The sequence below is a fragment of the Podarcis erhardii genome (genome assembly GCF_964252035.2).
Source record: "Podarcis erhardii genome assembly, chromosome: 4".
Lineage (NCBI taxonomy): Eukaryota > Metazoa > Chordata > Lepidosauria > Squamata > Lacertidae > Podarcis > Podarcis erhardii.
In genome coordinates, this window is record NC_138508.1 from 47422687 (window position 1) to 47443412 (window position 20726).

Below are 20726 nucleotides of genomic sequence, written 5' to 3' on the forward strand. Positions count from 1 at the left end.
GGTAATGTTGAGCTCATTAAAATGTTACTTAAAACTCATTAAAATGCACACTGAGAGGTAACAGCTTCATTACAGTAATATATGGTAAAAGAAAAAAAGAATGCTTTATTATCATTTAATTGTTTCCAAAACTGAATACATTTGCATAGTGATAAGGTTCACAGGATACTTTAGATGGTACTCAATAATTAAGCAGCTCAGTAATTAAAAATGCATTTCTAAAAATAATTTTATGTTATTGCTTATTCTTGGTTGTTTTTCCAATTAGGAAAAGTAGCCATATCAATCCAGCTCATGAAATTGGGTGGAACAGATAGACAAGAAGACGAGATTAATTTTTTTTAGTTTCAGACAATGCGTATTTTTGTTCCATTTATTTTCTGTTCATAAACAGCACTTGAAGAGTAGTTACAGTTACATTAAAAGGTAAGGTATGCATATTCTAGTAAATGAGAACAGCCAAGTATTAGTTATTTAATTAAGTTGGGGAATTGTCCAGTAATGTAGAAATGCATTACAGTAACACCTGATGCAGACTTTTAAGTGCAAGTTGTGCCATTGTTTCACTATAGATTCAGAAGGGCCCAGGTTTAATACCTGGCATATTTAGATAGTTTGGGAAAGACCCATGGAGAGTCACTGATAATTAGTGAACACAATACTGATGAGATGTCTAGCACACGTGTACATACACAGACACAGACAGACAGACACACACACATACAGTTTTTATATATAAACCACCAAGCGGTTCTCAAACTTTTTTCTCTGGGTCACACCTTCAGAATAAAAATTTGCTCATGCCACACCGAATTTTTAATTGATAAGAAATACATTGGAAAACAAAAAGAAACAACTGCCAGCAGTGCTTGATTTATAACACAGAATATGATCTTGAAACATCCAGAAAGTATAAAATGCAGCTACATCAGAACATGCGTCATTCCCAACATATAATTATAAACAAGCACCTTACATATGTATAAAACCCAATGTGAAGGGTTAGCTGACTTTTGCCAGGTAATCTGCACACAAGGAGAGGAAGGGCAAATCCCACTGGGCAAGCAGAAGTCATTCTGCACATGGGGCACCTTCATCAGATCCAGCCCATGCAAAGCAATCCTGGTTTATAAAAGCTAGCCAGGAAGGACTGGGCGATGGGCTTCGTGGGGTGGTGAATGCTTCCCTCTGTGAGGGAGCCTTCCCAGACCCGCTGAAAGAGGCGGTTATTAAACCGCTTCTTAAAAAACCATTTTTAGATGCGGCCACAATGGCCAACAATCGCCCAGTCTCAAATCTTCCATTCTTGGGCAAGGTGATTGAGCAAGCAGTTGCTGAACAACTCCAGGCACGCCTGGAAGAAGCGGACCATTTGGATCCCTTCCAGTTGGGATTCAGGCTTCATCATGGGACTGAAACTGCCTTGGTTGCACTGGTTGATGATCTCCGGCGGGCTAGGGACAAAGGTGAGAGCTGTTTCCTAGTTCTGCTGGATCTCTCAGCAGCGTTTGATACCATCGACCATAACATCCTTCTGGACCGTCTTGAGGGGCTGGGAGCTGGGGGCACTGTCATACAGTGGTTCCGCTCCTTCCTCCTGGGCCGTGTTCAGAAAGTGGTGGTGAGGGATGAGTGTTCAGACCCCTGGGCTCTCACTTGTGGGGTGCCTCAGGGTTCTGTCCTCTCCCCCATGCTTTTCAACATTTACATGCAGCCGCTGGGAGAGATCATCAGGAGGTTTGGGCTGGGTGTTCATCAGTATGCGGATGATACCCAGCTCTACCTCTCTTTTAAATTAGAACCAGTGAAGGCGGTGAAGGTCCTGTGTGAGTGTCTGGAGGCGGTTGGAGGATGGATGGTGGCTAACAGATTGAAGTACTGTTTTGGGGGGACAGGAGGCGGGCAGGTGTGGAGGATTCCCTGGTCCTGAATGGGGTAACTGTGCCCCTGAAGGACCAGGTGCGCAGCCTGGGAGTCATTTTGGACTCACAGCTGTCCATGGAGGCACAGGTCAAATCTGTGTCCAGGGCAGCTGTTTACCAGCTCCATCTGGTACGTAGGCTGAGACCCTATCTGCCTGCGGACTGTCTCGCCAGAGTGGTGCATGCTCTGGTTATCTCCCGCTTGGACTACTGCAATACACTCTACATGGGGCTACTTTTGAAGGTGACTTGGAAACTACAACTAATCCAGAATGCGGCAGCTAGACGGTGACTGGGGGCGGCCGCCGAGACCATATAACACCGGTCTTGAAAGACCTACATTGGCTCCCAGTACGTTTCCGACCTTTAAAGCCCTAAACGGCCTCGGTCCAGTATACCTGAAGGAGCGTCTCCACCCCCATCGTTCTGCCCGGACGCTGAGGTCCAGCGCCGAGGGCCTTCTGGCGGTTCCCTCATTGCGAGAAGCAAAGCTACAGGGAACCAGGCAGAGGGCCTTCTCGGTAGTGGCGCCCGCCCTGTGGAACGCCCTTCCAGCAGATATCAAAGCGATAAACAACTACCTGACATTCAGAAGACATCTTAAGGCAGCTCTGTTCAGGGAAGTTTTTAACGTGTGATATTTTACTGTATTTTTGGTTTCTATGGAAGCCGCCCAGAGTGGCTGGGGAGGCCCAGCCAGATGGGTGGGGTATAAATAAATTATTATTATTATTATTATTATTATTATTATTATTATTATTCAAAGCATAGGGCTTGATGTGGTTAAGATACAGCACAACTAGGGCCCCCTGCCAGACGACAGTCCATGCCTGCAGAACCCCATATGCTCACCTGTGGGCAGCCCAATAAGTGGTAGTCATGCCTGTCACTGCTTAGTGTAATGGTCAAAAGGGATTGTGCTCAGGATGGGGATCATAGAATTGGAAGAGACCATGAGGGTCATCTAATCCAACCCCTTGCAATGCAAGAATCTTTTGCCCAGTGTGAGGCTCAAACCCAGGACCCTGAGATTAAGAGTCTCATGCTCTACCGACTGAGCAAAATGGGACTGGTAGCTCCAATACAAAACAAATTAGCACCAAAGTCTCTAGAAATAATATGATCCATGGCTGGTTCACAGTTGCTTGTCACTGGCCTCAAGAGGAAGTGAGAAGTTAATCTTTGCCAGCCACAATAAGGCAGTTCAGGTTTGAGAGTATTTAACACTCTCTGTTGTGCATGGGTGCCTTGCATAATGGAAGTGAACTTCAAAAATGCTCGTGGAACTATCAACTTCTAGCATCATGTTAAATGAATGCAGGCATGCTGTGGGCCCAACATCCAAATAGCTGAATATAGCATAAAATAAGATTATAATTGGTTAAATAGTTATACGTGGATATGGAAATTCTTTTCTGTCTTTGATAAATACAACAAAATTAAGAGAATATATGGAACCTGAATTTTAGGAAAATGAAGGAGTAGGAGGACAGCAAATTGTGTGTGTGTGTGTGTGTGTGTGTGTGTGTTATAAAACTCCATAGATTTAAACATTGTTATATTGTACAGTAAATCAGGTTGTATTTCCAAAATCTCTGTTGATTCGTTTTTTTAAATGCCTGCTCTCTCTCTGTAGAGATTTCCATTTCCATTTCTATAATCTTTCACATTTCATTTTCTGAGCCTTTTGAAAAGAAAACAAATAATATGCCTCTCTAGCCAAGTAAACAATCTCTCATTTTATCTTTATCGCACATTCCTGTAGATAAGTTATGTCATTTCTTTGGAGCCCAATGTGAGATGCCTGGAAATAAATAAGCCAGATGGAAACTAAGTAATTGGAATAATAAGTATTAATGTCGAAAACTCTCTCCATTGTATTTCCATGTATTCATTGAGCAAGGTTAAATGAGATACCATAAATACAAACTAGAAGATAGATGATACATTTGAAAACAAGTAATTGCATATTATACTTACTAGCTTTCCCCTATGTAAGCACAATCTAAATTGAAAAGCCAGGAAAACCCTGTAAATAAATGGAAGACAAAAGCAACTAGAGACTCAATTTTTAACTGATATTTATGGCAGGACATCATTACATAGTCTGAGGAGCCTTTGCTTCACACTGTATACACATATAATAACTGTTTTCACATGATTTACAAGATTATGATCCAGAGCTATATTATTCATTTGCAAATATGTTCATATTTGAAACACGCAACGAATTGTATAGATGCTGTTTTAAATATAACTATGAAAGTGGTCTGGAAGGGAGAATCAAAGAGAATACTAAACAAACAAAGAAGAGGGCCAGTAGGGAATAATGAGCATCTGGGCAACCATAGTCTGCATGAGTGTGAACAAAGTAAAAATACACACCAATGTATAATCAGACCACTGCTGCTGTTAATAATACATATTATTCCACAGTAAGGTTCCAGAATGTTGTTGGTGGGTAAGCGAAGAGTTGATTTACATGATCAGGTAATAACTAATTCATGTAATGATAATCCCATCACACACAAGTTTCCTCCCACTCCCACTGATGCCCCAAACACGATGAAGAAAGTCACAACAGAAGGTCTAATGTACAATGAAAGTTTTTAATGACTATCACATAATTGTAATAATGGCCAAGATCAAAATTGTTATTGTATGCTGCTGTTCTTGGGCTTTGAGAAGCTAGTTCACAAATCCCAGTCAGCCATTATGTTTATGGGTGCCCTTGGGCCAGCTGCTATCTCTCAGCCAAAAGGACCTCACAAGGTTGTGAAGAGGATGAAGCAGGATACACTGCTTATAGGAAGGATATAACAGCAGTTAAATATTGAACTAATCTTTTCAGTGCCTAGGTCTTCATCCAGCCCTGCAATTAACTAAAACTTTGGTTGTGTTGATGGTGAAACACTATGCCCAGTACAAAGTCATAATCCTTAACAAAATCAGAAGTCCCATTGACTTTGATGGTACTGTATATACTCAAGTATAAGCCGACTTGAATATAAGCTGAGGCACCTAATTTTACCACAAAAAACTGGGAAAACAAACTGGGAAAACTTATTAACTCGAGTATAAGCGAGTTCACCACACCACAAACCTCTCCCCCCTCCCCCGCCTACCTAGAGTGCTGCCGAGAGGCAGAGGCTGATGGCGGCAGCGGCAGAGGAAGAACAAGCGGCCTGAAAGGGCTGCTTTTGGCCTGCTTGTTCCTCCTCTGCCGCCGCCAACAGTGACCCTCACTGAGTATAAGCCGAGGGGGGCTTTTTCAGCATAAAAATGTGCTGAAAAAGTCAGCTTATACTTGAGTATATACGGTACTTACTTCCAGCAAGTGTGTCTAGATACTTAATGTGGGATTGCAAGGTATGACTTCAGCATGTGTCTTTTAATCTAATTAGGTCATTCCTTTTGCCCATTTCTTTTGGAGCTACTCTTTGTCTGCTTCCTATACTTCCTAAAGGAAGACAAATATAATGGTGGTGTTTCATTTTAAAACTAAATATAACTTGTTTGCAAACATCTAAGCATATATTCATAATTGGAAATTGGAAATTGTTTTAAGGTGGGGTGTATTTTTAAAACAGGAAGCTGACAAATCTTCCTATAAGTTAAATTAACCACCGTCCAGCAGCAAATGTAGGCACAGCAGTTTTTTGCTTGAAATTGGTATGTCTACTTTCAGGCAAAAAAAAAAAAGTTCAATTAATTCCCAAAATACATTTGGAAAAGTATTCAACAGTTAGAACTTAATCATGGAAGAATATGGTGTAGTGCACAGTACTTAACACCAAGCACTAGGGCTCCAAATAAGGTCTGGTATTTCCTGCCAGCTTTTAATTTAAGCTCCAGACTTCTTTGCTACTGCCTCATGCTTCCATTTTCCTTAATGTGAACTGAAGTCACTTGGCTTTCATCAGCTTCCTATAAAGTGGAAAATCTGTCAAAACCTGTTTTTAAATAGGGGAAGGTGGGAAAATGAAAGGAATTTGTGCCAAAGAACAGAGAGAAGCAGTCTGGATGTTTTTGCTTTCCTACTGAAAATGCTAACATCACCTGTCCTCCAAATCCCTGTGCTCCACCCCCTAAGGATTGTTGTTAGTAAAAGAAAGCAGTCTGGCCCACCTCCTGACGTCTTTAATTGACTTCATAGTGAGTGTTATCAAGAGCTAGTCAAGCAGTGCTAATGGTGCCTGCAGATTGTTCACACATGGCATCGCTGGCATACGTTGGCCCTTAAAAGGACTAATAGGACAGTGTAATCTCTACTCAGTGTGTGAGCAAGAACCAAGGGCTATCTGGAAAAACAACAAATAATTAGGCAAGGCTCTTCTCGGACAAAGGCAGTGTAATAAAGACTACCTTGAAGCACAAATACTAATTCTCTAGCAACCTTTTATTACTGTACAAATGCTTTTAACAATAGTGTATAACTGTATGGTTTAAGCTGAATTATTTTCTGTAATCAAGTATTTTTATTGTTTTACTTGATCTAGGGGGGCAGCTGCCCCCCTCCCCGGCTACGTCCATTACAACAAGCAACACCACCTCTAAATATCTCAAAAGGTCAATTGGGCATATATGGGTGGAGACAATCTGCTAGGTATCCTGGTCCCAATTTTTTTAGGGTTTACATGTCAACAGCAAATTTTAAACATAGCTTGTGGATTGAACAGAGACAAATAATTTTTAGCACATTATGACCAGGATCACATGACACAATAAAGCTTGGTCTAGCAAGACCACACAAATGTGATGGCTTCTGGAAAGGAATTCACAAGTGCTTGTGATGCTAACCACAAAGTGTAGTCACATTTTGTTAACTACAGCTCATGATTAGTGAAGAGAGATTTTAACGCTAGTGCTCTCCAGAAGCATGCAGACTGATACTGTCTCATTTAGCTAGGTTCTGACATATTGTGTTGTGCAGACTAAGTCTAAATGTATTAATTGGTTTACCAATGCCAGGATGTCTTCATTATCAACAATTGTTTTGTGAATTACTACTGTTAATTAGGTACTTATTACTATCTGTACTTTTCCACAGTTTGTTAACAGTTGAGGTCAGAGAAAAACAATTCTCCCCAATCCTCTGGCCAAAGACTCTTTGTACTCCTGCTCTGGAAGTCCATTTGCCCTTTTTGGGTAGGTGGCTTTTTGGGTGGGCCCCAGGCCTCCTCTGGGAACTGGTCTATTGTAGGCTGGACCGTCCTCCTACTGCCAAATTGGCCCATGGCGAAAGGAATCTATAGATGGCATTCCCCTGGGCGTGGGACCAACTGATCAACAGCAGTGCCTGGTCCCGTGCCCAGAGCAAGGATAAATGCCCGGCCTGCTGGGAATTTTGACCTCTCTCTCACCATGCCAGTTCTCCCACCCACACTCCCTCAGATTAGGGTTTTTGCTGATGGTACAACCTTGCTATGGACAATGTCGGTTGTTGGATTTAGGGGCTGGGCAGGATTTTTTCCCATCTAGCAAATTGGCACAGCTATTTGGGTATTCACCTACCTCATAGCAATCATCTCAAAATTGTAAGGCGGACAGGGATTGGTTAAGCCTAGTCTTCGTTGGAGGGGAGGTTGTAGCCTCCGCCTGCCCCTCCACGGGTAAGGGTATTCTGTTAAAAGGATCTGGGAAGAGTGGCTCCTGTCCAATACCCAGAAGGGGGCTAGGGCCAGACCACTCCTCCAATGGAGACCACTTGGGGGACACCCCTATTTGACATAGGTCATAGGGCGTGTCCTCCCCCCCCCCGGCTTCACCCTTAGAAACACTCCCAGAGGACAGGCGAGAGTAAAATATGCAGTTGCTTACCTCAGTGTCTATGACCAAACCTTTACATCTGTAAGCAATAAAGTTGTGGCCATATTTAATACCAAACCAATATGCGTCTAGGGAACAGGGTGGTTACGGGCCTCGCCACACTAATAATACGAAGTTAGATTTGCCTCTTACGTGCTTGTAGAGAAAGCTGAAAGCTTCTGCTATTTTGGACAAAAGCGTAATTGCACATACAAATAATATATTACACCAATACTGCTTTTATTAACGAGCATCCCAGAATTTAGCTAGAGCTATATAAACTTTCTTTCATATTTTATCTAGTAGTGCTATATATTGAATGTGCTTGCTTTTGCTAGTAATACTCTGAACTACCTGCTTTGCTAGCCCTCATTTCCTCCCCCAGGGACTTTGCCATTCACAAGTTTCCAACTTTACAAGGACATTGAAATGACCAAAAGGGGAATGCAAAACATCCAGTAGTGAGGTTTCAGTGTAAGTCCCTGAATCTTCTGGCCAACAAAAGGTGAAGGGTGCTATTAGGGAGGATTAATGGACTGCTGGGAAAAGAATTGGCTTATTTGCATTAATCTTTATGATTAAAGATGGAGGAGATACCACTGTTACACAGTATGATACAAGTGTGCCGTAGCATTACAGCAAATCTCTAAAGGAAAGATTAGGGAACATTGTGGGAATTCCAAACCAAGTAAATCACCATGCCTGAGGAATTTAAATAGGCCCTTAATGCAAATATAGCACAAGCAATATTTAAAGATGTATATAGTTGCCAATATTACAATGAAAACTGAAATTAGAGACTGATGAGCTTCTCGGTCCTAATTCAGGAGAGGTTGAGAAAGAATATAATTAAGGAGAAAATAATGCCCTAGTTGGATAAGCATAAATTGATAAGGTCAAACCTCTGTGAAAAGAAAATCTTGCCTCTTTGAGACATCACTGTTCTTGGAAAGAGTTAATCAAACAGGATAAAAGAAGGTCTTTTTCAAGTAATTTACTTGGATTGTCAAAAGCCGCTGATGAGACTATTAAGGAAAATAACCACAGGGTAGGGAGGTAAAATCCTGTTGTGGATTAAAAATTAGCTAAGTGATAGGAAACAAAGACTTGTAATTAATGGCTGCTTCTCAGAGTGGAAAGAAGTTGAGTGAAGCACTCCAGGGATCAGTATTGGGATAAGTGTTCAATATACTTAATAATGGTTTCAGTGAGGAAATCAGCTGAGAGAAAGGGAAATTGAGAAATAACACAAAGCTTGTTTATAGCTCTGAAGGATAAAACAGACTGGGAAATTCTAAAGGACAAATACAAATAGGGAATCAGCACAACAATGTCAAGAAAGGACAAGGTAATGTACACTGGTGGTAATGATTTCACATCTTAGTACATATTAATTAGCACATGGGGAGGAACATAATCCAAAAAGGAAGAAAGTGAGTAAGTGAATGTTTTAAGAAGTGAGCTCACTTTTCGTAGTTACATAGGTTATTTGTGGGGCATAGGAAATCGTTCATTCCCCCCCCCCCAAAAAAAATATAGCCCACATGGTCTGAGGGATGGTAGACCGGCCCACGGCTGAAAAAGGTTGTTGACCCCTGCTCTAATTTGTTCATGGATGGAAAGCTAGAATTTAAGCTAGGTTTGAAAGGCCCTTATCTCACCCACCCACCCCTAATACTCCTCACACACACTCTCTAACAGCCAGTGCTATTTTTTTTCTAGAAAAAGAGCTGGCTGAGCTCACCAAGAACACCTGCCCTGTTCTCTTAGAATGGCAATGGCAGCCGCCAGAGAGATGCCTGATCTGAGTTGTGGCTAAAGAAAAGCCCTGCTAACAGCCTACTGTAAGGTAGTAAAAAAACCTTCCTATTTAGGAAAGCTTTTGAAGCCATGTCAATTGTTGTATTGTATTTAAATCATTTTTTATTGTCACTGTATTTATAATATCTCTTCCCTTCCCTGAGGTTTTAGTGGTTTATAACTGCTTAAATTTATTTGTTGCTGCTCTTAAATTACTTTAAAAGTTGGGGTCCTAATTCTACAATTCTATGATTCTATTATTTTGATTTATTATATCCCGCTAATGTATTTGGAAAAGTAGAATATAAATGTTTTAAATAAATAAACACACTGCTTATAGACAAGTAGGATCTGCAACACTAAGCACGTGAGGTAAGAGCATTTTAAATGTTATGGAGCACAGACATGGGTAAATGCATTCCAGATGTTTCCAGGTGGGGCCCATCATGTTTCAATTGGTCCTGAATGTTTTTTATTAAATGAATACTAACTGGAGTCCATTCTTGGTCATTTCATAAGAGTTCAATATCAAGATTACATAGTATTTTGACATAGTAGAGCTCATCACAAGCAGTAACATTCTGCAAGCATCGAATGGCAAATGAAATGTTTAAAGGACAGATACCAAGGTAGTAAAAGATTAAACAGCTGCAGAATCCAACCGGTAAAATATTCCTGTTAAAGCATTTGAGATGCATGTAAATGTAAACCCCTCTCACAGAAATTACTTAAATGTCCTCAGAAAATAAAGAGTAAGGGGTAGGGAGCAGGAAAGCTACTACTACTGCTGTGCTTTACATCAGCATTTAGATCTATTAGCTACCTGTGCTGGCCTGTTTAATTAAACTCTCTGCTGGAAGTGAATAGCTTTTTCTATCAAACATTACCATTTTGAGCTTCACTGCAAGATATATTTTCTTTGAAAGTAGTAGTACTTTCATAAGGCTTTCGCTCCAGCAGTGTTAAAGGCAACTATTTGGGGTTTGTTTCCCCTCCTGAACAGTTTGAGAGAGAATAGGTTTTCAGTTAAAAGTGACAAGTCTATACTGACACCACTTCTAAGCTTTGTAGAACAGGCCAGCTAATAATTGTTTTTGGTCTTCCCAAAAAGTGCTTTCTTTGAAGTTTAACCCAGTATGATATGACACCCTTATCTAGCTAAAGAGTTCCAGCTATGTTACTGGTACTGTTACTGGGCTAAAAAGTTCAGTGTTACCCTTCAGAGAAATGGTAACATACTGTATGGAAAACTGTGAGCTAACATGTCAGGTCAAGAAGGCAGTGAAATATGGCTCCCCGCCCACTTCTCTGACCAAGCTGGAGGAGGTGGCCTTGGGTGTGATGTTGGAGAACTATTTTCAATATCCAAGTGAGTGGTCCCACCCATCTTGAAAGGCTCCCTGGATTGAATTGGTTTCTGACAACTACTGCCCAGTTGCAAAAAGCCCATTTTCTGACAAAGTGATGAAGAGAGTCACAGTGAGGACAGTTGCAAGCACTCTTGGATACACACCTCAGCGTCTCACTGGCTTGGTCACCCCCCGAATTCACGGCGCAGAGCCGCCTGCAGCAGAGCCTGTTGCAGCATTCTGACCAACAGGCAGGCTCTTCCCCCAAACTCAACTCTCAGGCCCTGGACTCTTGGCCTGGCGCCCATGAGAGCCCGGGGCCCGGGTGCCCCACACCCCTAGCGCTATTGGTAAGATGGCCCTGGATATGGCCAAATCTGGGATAGCCTGGCCACTGTTGTCCATATACTGGTAGCCTCCAGATTGGATTACTGAACTGCACTCTATGTGGGGCTGTCCTCGAGGATGGCCCAGAAGCTTTAGCTAGTGAAAAACGCAGCATCTGGACTGCTCATTGGGACAGACTGCCACCATTAATTTAAACCGTCACTGAAAGAATTGCAACTGCAATAGCAAAGAATAGTTGCCAATAAGCTACTAGGACAAGTTCAAGGTGCTAGGACTAGTGTCAAAAGTCCTATACAAATTGGGACCAGGATATCCAAGATAACTCAATTTATCTACTATTTAATCAGGAATTCCATTCCATATGAGGTAGGAAATGAACCTTTAGTGTAGTAGCAACTACTCTTTGTTGTTCCTTTAGTGAGGTGTGATCTCTATTATCTTTTTGGAGATAGCTGCCTACTGAAGATTTGTCTTTTCAACCAGCATTTTTATATCTATACTGCAATTTATATTATTCCTTAATATAGGTTTTTATTGTTGATGTTTTTATTGTTAAATCATTTCGGAATGTTTTGTGGGAAGCTATAAACAAACCAACAAACCAACAAAATGATGAAACACTTTTTCTTTGTACAGTGGTACCTCAGGTTAAGTACTTAATTCGTTCCAGAGGTCCATTCTTAACCTGAAACTGTTCTTAACCTGAAGCACCACTTTAGCTAATGGGGCTTTCTGCTGCTGCCGCACCGCCGGAGCACGATTTCTGTTCTCATCCTGAAGCAAAGTTCTTAACCCGAGGTACTATTTCTCGGTTAGCGGAGTCTGTAACCTGAAGCGTATGTAACCTGAGGTACCACTGTATGTGCTGTGTTGCAATCAGACAGCTCATGTAACATCAAACCATAGTTAGTGATATATACTGTAGATTCCAGCGTATTAGGCGACTGGGCGTATAAGACAACCCCCCAAATTGGCAGCGCCAATTTGGGAGGTCGTCTTATATGCTTCACTGGGCAGCAGCAGTGGGTGGCAGGCTCGGCGCTGGAAGGAAGCCGCCCAGCGATGCCAGCTTAGGTACTGATTGCTAAAAAAAGAAGGAAAATATATGTATAGATGTGAGCAGAAATAGAAATACTATAACTGAAATAAAATACAATACATCACACTAAGTATGGAATATTGTGACCAAATTAACCTGTGTGCCTGCTCTGTCTGCTGCCCAGATGCTCTTGATGGGCTACTTCAAGGTCCCCACTCTCCCAATCCATGGTTCCTATCTTTAAAACAGACCTGAACCAGAAAACCCTTCAAACAAACTTTCTTATAGAAGGCTGCCCTCTGTAAAATAGGACATTTGTCCACTAGCAATATATGAACTAGTCATAGGTTCACGTGTTTATTCTTTTCCACTTGCGGGTAAAATTAAATTACCGTAAATTTCGCTCCATAACACGCAGATTTTTCCTCCTAGAAAGTAAGGGGAAATGTCTGTGCATGTTATGGAGCGAATGCCTACAGATGGCGGGGGAATCTGCTGCAGTTGTGAGCAGTCCGTGGCTTGCTTTGAAACAGCAAAGCGGGTGTAAGCGGCTCCTGTCAGCGAGCCGAGCTGGGGAGGAGGGAGAGAAGCAGAGCGGGCTTGGCTGCTTTAAAACAACCCCGTCCTCTATGTTCCTCTCTCCTCCCCACTGAGCTGCTAAGTAGCAGCAAAGCTTTTCAGCCAGCCTAGCCGGGAGGAGGGAGAGAAGCAGAGCGGGGTTGGCTGCTTTAAAACAACCCCGTGCTCTCTGTCCCTGCCTGCAGTTTTTTGCTATCCGATTTTGGATTAGCCACTGTAGGGGCTGTGTGTGTGTGTGTGCTTGAGCTATCATTCTCCTCCTCCTGCTTCCCGTTCACTCTCCCTGCGCCCCTGCGCTCTCCCTCCGACTTTAGAATTGACACTCTGTGTGTCTGTGTGTGTGTGAGAGGGCTCCTTCTCCTTCTCTTGCTTCCGTTCACTCTCCCTGCGCCCCTCCGACTTTAGAATTGACACTCTGTGTGTCTGTGTGAGAGAGAGGGCTCCTTCTCCTTCTCTTGCTTCCCGTTCACTCTCCCTGCGCCCCTGTGACTTTAGAATCGACACTCTGTGTGTCTCTGTATGTGTGAGGGCTCCTTCTCCTTCTCTTGCTTCCCGTTCACTCCCCCAGCGCCCCTGCGACTTCCAGCGCCCTGCGAATTTAGGGCCAGTTCTCTCTCTGCGCGTGTGTGTGTTTTGACCTCACTGTGCTTGTTGGGGGAGAGTGTTGGTCGCAATTTTTCTTGATTTGTCTCAGAGTGGTTACTATCATGGTTTCCTTGCCGGGGAGGAGGGAGAGACGCAGAGCCTGCTTGTTCTAAAGGAGCAAAGCCGGAGAGGAGCCTCTCCTGCATTATTAGCAGCATCCTTCTCCACACCCCCCACGCGTGCTCCTTGTCCCTTGAGTTCTTTTCCTTCCCTCCCCACTTAAAACGTGGTTACAAAGCACGGATCCACATGGATCCTCAGGATTTTTGCACTAGGTCACCCCAAATTCACCATCAGATCACATAGCATATCCATGGCTACAGCCTGCACCAAAAAACACACACACCCACTGTTTCATGGGGCCGCAATGGCGCAAAAACGTGGTTACAAAGCATGGATCCACATGGATCCTCAGGATTTTTGCATTGGGCTACCCCAAACTCACCATCAGATCACATGTCTGTGGCCACAGCATGAACCACAAAAATCATACATCCACTGTTTCGTTTAGAATATTTTTTTCTTGTTTTCCTCCTTTAAAAACTACATGCGTGTTATGGTCAGGTGCGTGTTATAGAGCGAAAAATACGGTAGCTACTTCTTACTTAAGACAAGGGACGCGGGTGGCGCTGTGGGTTAAACCACAGAGCCTAGGGCTTGCCGACTGGAAGGACGTCTGTTCGAATCCCTGCGACAGGGTGAGCTCCCGTTGCTCGGTCCCTGCTCCTGCCAACCTAGCAGTTTGAAAGCCTGTCAAAGTGCAAGTAGATAAATAGGTACCGCTCCAGCGGGAAGGTAAACGACATTTCTGTGCGCTGCTCTGGTTTCGCCAGAAGCGGCTTAGTCATGCTGGCCACATGACCCGGAAAAACTGTCCGTAGACAAACGTTGGCTCCCTCAGCCAGTAAAGCAAGATGAGCGCCACAACCCCAGAGTCGTTCGCAAGTGTACTTCACTGTCAGGGGTCCTTTACCTTTACCTTTTTACGTAAGACAAACCATAGTTTGCTACTTCAGATGTAATGGCAAAGCATGATTTTTGGTATTTGGTAACTAATGAATAAAATTTGAGTTTGCTAGCCTCCTGCGTGTTCCTAATTCTCCAATGCACATTAGATGTGCCTGGTGTTGTTATACCTAATTCTTTACTGTAGTCTCAGGTCCACACATTTCATGGAATTATAGAATTGTAGAATTGGGAGGGACCACAAGGGTCATCTAGTCCAACCCCCTGCAATTCAAGAATCTTTTGCTCAACGTTAGGCTCAAACTCATGACTCTGAGATTAAGAATTTCATGTTGTAATGACTGAGCTCTCACAGACTGAGCTATCCCATGGGGATGAAAAAGTCAGTGAGTGAATGTTTTACAACAGAATCAGGCAACTTGAAAGTTTGCACCATGTTGTAGGTATTTCTATTCAAATTAGAAAGTGCATCATCCCCTAAAATAAGCATTACTGTATACTATTCTGAACTGCATCTATTCTCAATATACTGCCATTAAAATCACTGGGAAATTTCTATACAGTACAGGTATTATTTGTATAACTGGATCTATAACTGGATCTGCAGCAAAAAGTAGTTAGCAGTAAAGAAAGAATATTACTATCCCTCATATTTTGACTGAATTTCATTATCATGAATATAAAGCAATTATCACTGAAAAGATGCACTCTCAAAACTGAATGCACCGCTGAGAATTGCTCTACAAAAGGGATCTTCAAATACTGACAAACAAGTCCCTCCAGACTGTCATGCTGGCTGATTTTATCTACTGCTGGTGTCCTTGCTGGCTTAACAAAAAGAAGATCAAGAGTTTTCCTGGATACTTGGTATTGGGACAAATACACAATGCTATGAGCTGATGTTTCAGCTAAGAACACTGTAACAAGTTTTGAAAGTATAAGCAATGAAACACATACATTTTTTAGCCGATGACTTAGGCCAGACACTGACCTTTAAAAAAATTGTGAACAAATAGGTCTTATTTTTGAATGGAATGTGGAATAACAGAACCATTGCTATGCACTGATACCTTTTGACCAATGACAGTCTCTGGTTAAACAACCTTTACAAGGATTTCAAGCACTACAAGGATCCACTGAAGCAGTTAGACTAGGGTGAGAATGCAGCCAAAGAAACGAGTGGACACACCATGACTAATGATGGTCCTCTCATTTCCAGCTCTCTTAATACAAAAAGGAACAAGCAATTATCCAAAAGCTACTAAATCTACATGCACCACCTGCAAACTTAGATCTTTTAAAACGGCCATGCTCCATCAGGGGTTCCAACTTGAATAAAATATTGTGGGGGCCCAGGTAAGTCCCACCCCACATAATTAACCGCATGACACAGTGCACACACACCATTTGAATGGCAATGCCCATCAACTTTGTGGGGGTCCAGCCCCCTCAAATATTTTATTGTGGAGGCTGTAGCCCCCATGGCCCCTAGGAGTTGGTTCCTATGTGTTCCATTCATTTGTAAAATACTTTCTTCCAAGCTAGGCTGAGTCACTTCAGACATTGAAGCCTGTATGGAAGAGAAGCACCTTAAGGAGAGAGCCGTGGAGGGAAAATAAAGGTAGGAGGAAGAGGGCTCAGTGTTCTTCCCTCTTTAAACTGCACTCAATCACCACCACAAATATATATGAATTGGTTCAGACCCATGCTTCAATACAAAAGGTCTTCTGTCCAAATTTGTAATTTGGACTGGTGTCTGGAAAACAGAACATAAGGATTGACTTCTAAGTGAAGATACAGGGGAAATGAATTTGCACCGGGAAAAAATTCCACTGCTGCAGTGGTGGTGGTGGTAGGACCTCTATAAATAAAACAATTTGGTGTTTTTCCTCCGTGTCTCATAAAACTAACTAGAAGATGGCACCATCCTAACGTGGGATTGGAGGAGAACTATTGCTGATTCTTATATATAACAACAATAAGAGAACCTTCTTTGGACTTCTTGCATTGAAAGAAATGAACTGAAAAGTCTCAGACTGAAGATTGGAAAAACATCACCTAGCAGAGGGAGGAACAGTGGAATATTAATTTAGATTGGACATTTGTGCAGGGACTATGCTAACATTTTACTATTTTGAAGAATTATTGTATATATTATTGACAGATGGATAGCTGCAAGTCCTTTTCACCTATTTCTTTTCATCTTGCTTTTTATCTTTATTCTTTTATTATTCTCTTTAATATTCTCTGTTACTCCATTTTGAAAAGCCTTAATAATACCATAATAAAAAAAGGAAAGTGATGGATCGAAGATGAAGGACTTCGTGCAAGAGGCTGGGTGGAGAGGATCTCTCAGGGTAAGAGACTGGGGGAAGAGGGGGAAGCTCCCAAGTGAGAGCTGGGAGGGTTCACCCTCCTTTGTGTGGAATAAAGGTTAAGATATAATTTCAAAAGAGAGTTTTTTATTTTCCCCCTTCTCTTTCCCCCCTTTCTCTTTTCTTCTTTTTGATCTTTTAAAAATTGATTATTAAAAAGAAGAAACTGTCACCATCCAATGAAGCCGAGTGGCAGAAGACTGAGGAAAGGAGAGAAAAGTGGAAGTACAAGAGTAAATAGTAAACTATGGAACTTGTTTCCACAAGATGTGATGATAGCAACCAAGTTGGATAGCTTTAAAGGAGGGTTAGACAAATTCATTGTGGATAAGACAATCAATGGCTACTAGTCATGATGGCCATATACTACCTTCAGTATCAAAAATAGCATAAATACCAGTTGTTGGAGATCATGAGCAAGAGAATGCTCTTGCACTCACACCTTTCTTGTAGGCTTTACACAGACATCTTAGTTGTGCACTGTTGGAAACAAAATACTGGACTAACTTGCTTCAAGAGGCCTCTTGTGTCATAGCTGAGTTCACAGAAAATTGCCATTAAATATAATAGGGTGAAATTAATATTAAGAATTGCCTAATGGGCCATTCATCCTCCATGATACAATATGATCTAAAACTAGAAAGAGAACAATCATTTGGGACATTTGATATCAAGACTGAACAAATCACAAGGAAACCTAGTATAAGAAGCAATCTTTCTCCGGAAGAGAGACTAGGCGATCTAATAATGTCCCTAGTTTTTCCCTAATGTTATAAGATGACGTTGTCAATCTTGAGTTCATAATTCAATATTGTCCCTTGACTGAGTTATGGGACTGTGTTCCATGAAGCAGAGCCAGAAGCATTTTCTGAACTCTCCTATAATCATTTAGCCCCAGAGATCCTGGTTTGATAAAGAACTTTTGTAAACATAGTTCTCATGGTTCCTTCAAAATCAGTCTCCTACCATGTAAGCAGTGAGCAAACATATTACACTTCATCAATTAGTACAGAACTAGTTTTTCAAACCTGCATCCTGTGCTTAATTGGGAAATCTGCTTAAATGGGATGTCTCCCTGGAAACCAGTTTAAACCCAATGATACTTTACAGGAATGACTGGTGCTTAGCAAACTGAGCTCTTTTAATGGGAAAGCCTAAAGCAATTTTGTGGTGCTTAGTCCTTTATGCTTCTCGGGCTCCTATGATTTCTTCTTTAATGGCTTTCTGACCTCCATAACCATTATTGTAATGAAGAAAATATATACATTGCCATCTGTTCCTATTTGCTTTCCCCTTTCATGACAAGTGTGGGTCAGTAGCAAGGACTGTGCACTTTTTCAGTAATTATCTTGTCCGCTTAAACTAAATGCTTTCCGTATTTGAAGTACTTTGTTCTAAGACCCAAGTACTATGAAGAAATAAAAGCTCCTCATTTAGATTTCAAATAGCTTCCAAATTATTTGCTCTCTTTCTGTTCAGTTCAGGAATATTTCTTTCTGTCCTATCCGGAGCTGAACATGAAGCAAATCTAAGGACAGCTAGAAGTACAAATATATTGTGCTCTTGTTGTTGCACATATTTGGTCTAGTTCAAAGAGCAGAGGGAGTGGCAGAATTATCCCCTGAAGAACAAAACATTCCTACCCACCAAAAAACAAAACACTTGAGACTTAAACCTGATAAGATGGATCTACAGATGAAAGGTAGTAGTAGTATTAGTAGTAGTAGTAGTAGTGGATGACCTGTTCTTTCAGGGTTGTTCTTCCCCCTGAAATACGGTAACACATGTACGTTCTAGTGGTGATTCAGCTCTGTTACTGGAATCACGAGTGATGTTAGTGGCTCAGAGTGCCTTTTGCACTTCTTACCCAATAATTTGGAAATTGGAAAGTGCTGCTTTGTAATTTTAGCAATATGTCAGCAAATACGTCAGTAAAAAACAAAATGATTACTGCAACTTTAGCTGCCCTTATGTTTTGAAATGTATTAAATGAAGTATTGTTCCTCACTATGATGTTTTGCAATGAAGAGCAGGTTATAAATATTTTAATGAGGGGAAGGCTGTGTAGAAACCTTTTCTTCCTGACATCTAATTTTCTTTTTGGATGTACTTTGTTGCATGAAGAAACATCTAGTCACCTTAGCTGAAATCTTGACCGCATACAGGTTTATACCCCAACTGTTGTTTTGGAAGACAACATGATAACGCAGTGTTGTCCCCAGGGGTATTCTATGGGGGGCGGGGGAGGCAGTTAGCAGCAAGTGAGTTCACCACCTACAAATGGATAGTGAAATTGTAGGGACATTTACAAGAAGTTACCCCACTTTCCCCTGTCACTACAGTCATGTGAGGCAGGTAAAGGCAAATTAGCTTAATGTAAGTGACCTTCATGGCTAAGAATGTATTTGAAGATGGGTCTCTTGGATCTCGGTTTAACATTTGATTCACAACTTACTGGCTTCCCTGAAGCCCAAATTAGACAAGACACAGTCAACTTAGTAATCTTGTCAACAGAAGAAATACAGTTTTGTTAGTTTGTAAATGTAGGTAGGGAATGGTGAGATGTTTCAAATCTGTTTGCCTTCTGACCATTCTCTCTCCCCTAAAGGAGCTTCCAAAGGAATTATCTGTCCTACACTGAATAGCATGGTAAGGGGTTTTGCCTCCCAGTGTTTTATAAACTCACAATCTGGTACAAATGATTTAGTTCATATATTAACATCTTTGGTCTGCAGTTTCTTTCTCTCCTGCAGTTTCAAAAGGAAACTCGAGGACTTCTTTAGGATTAGCAAAGGCATTTTCCTAGCTACTCCTATGGGTATAGTTTTAGACTACAAAACATGTATCTTCCAAAGTCTCACAGATATAATTTCCGTAGAAGTTTGGGATGTTTTTATTTATTTTAAAGGAAAATATTACAAACAGAATGGTAACTAGCAAATGAGAGGGGAAGGAAATATACAGAAGGGATGAAAAAGGCTTTAGCTATCAACACATATCAAATAAACATTGATCATAAAGTACATCAGCTGATGACTAATTGCAGTTTGCTCTCCAGGAGGCTGCAAGTTTATCCCATTTCTGAGATCAGTTTAAAGAAGCAGCTGCCACCTCCCTCTTTTTTAAAGATTTATTATATAATGGTTTTAGCAAACTTATGATTTCCCAAACCTTCATTAACTATTATTTTTTAAAAAAATTCTTTAAAAAGCTTGAGCTCTCATAGTAGTAACAGTAAAAAAGAAAAAAAAGTCCTGAACATATGAAAGCGAACCTTGTGTTTCTAGCACAACCCCCCCCCCCCCAGGTGCATGTGCTGGCTACACATAATAAGTAAGTAATACTTTTATTGTGTATCCTATATTGTAAAAACAAGTAACTCTTAGATAAAACAGGCTGCTGAAAATGCTGGAAATTAGTACATAATGCATGCTGTCCCCAGGATGTATAAGTAACAGGCAGGAAACTGTGAGAAAGGAAATTCAGTAGACTCATCATTAGTATCTGCTTATCTTATCCAGCTTGCCATACTGTCAATAGAAAAGAATGAAGTAATTATTACTATATGACTGAGCGTCTGTACCTTTTCCCCTCGCTCCAACCACCTCCAATTATTCTGACACTATTCCTGCCCTTAGGTTAGACTACTACTATTGAACCATTTTTTACAGCTTGTGGCAGGCAATAAAACACACCAAGTCACATCAGCACACTCAGAACACTGGCAGAAGCAAGCAAATCAAAAGCCCATCCAATTATCTTGACTCACTAGTTGTATTTTATTATGTATTTACTGGCTTGCGTCATATTTTGGGATATTTACGAAACCCCAAAAATGTTTTATTGCGCATGGGGGAATCAACTGGTCAGGCCCTACACAAAGAACTGGGAACAA

At 41.4% G+C, this 20726-nt stretch overlaps 1 protein-coding gene across 22 annotated transcripts in view; it reads right to left on the reverse strand.

Moving 5' to 3' along the window:
- The window catches only part of ROBO2 (roundabout guidance receptor 2), an 830881-nt gene that overhangs the window by 182783 nt on the left and 627372 nt on the right, over window positions 1–20726 (reverse strand). The window contains exon 1 of one of the 22 annotated variants that reach the window (XM_081858424.1): window positions 3903–3918. The exons of the other annotated variants lie outside the window; for them this stretch is intronic. Within the exon in view, the coding sequence (XP_081714550.1) occupies window position 3903 (1 nt within the window). The 5' untranslated portion in view covers window positions 3904–3918. Of the gene's footprint in view, window positions 1–3902; window positions 3919–20726 lie in introns of those variants that run through there. 22 annotated transcript variants of the gene reach the window in all.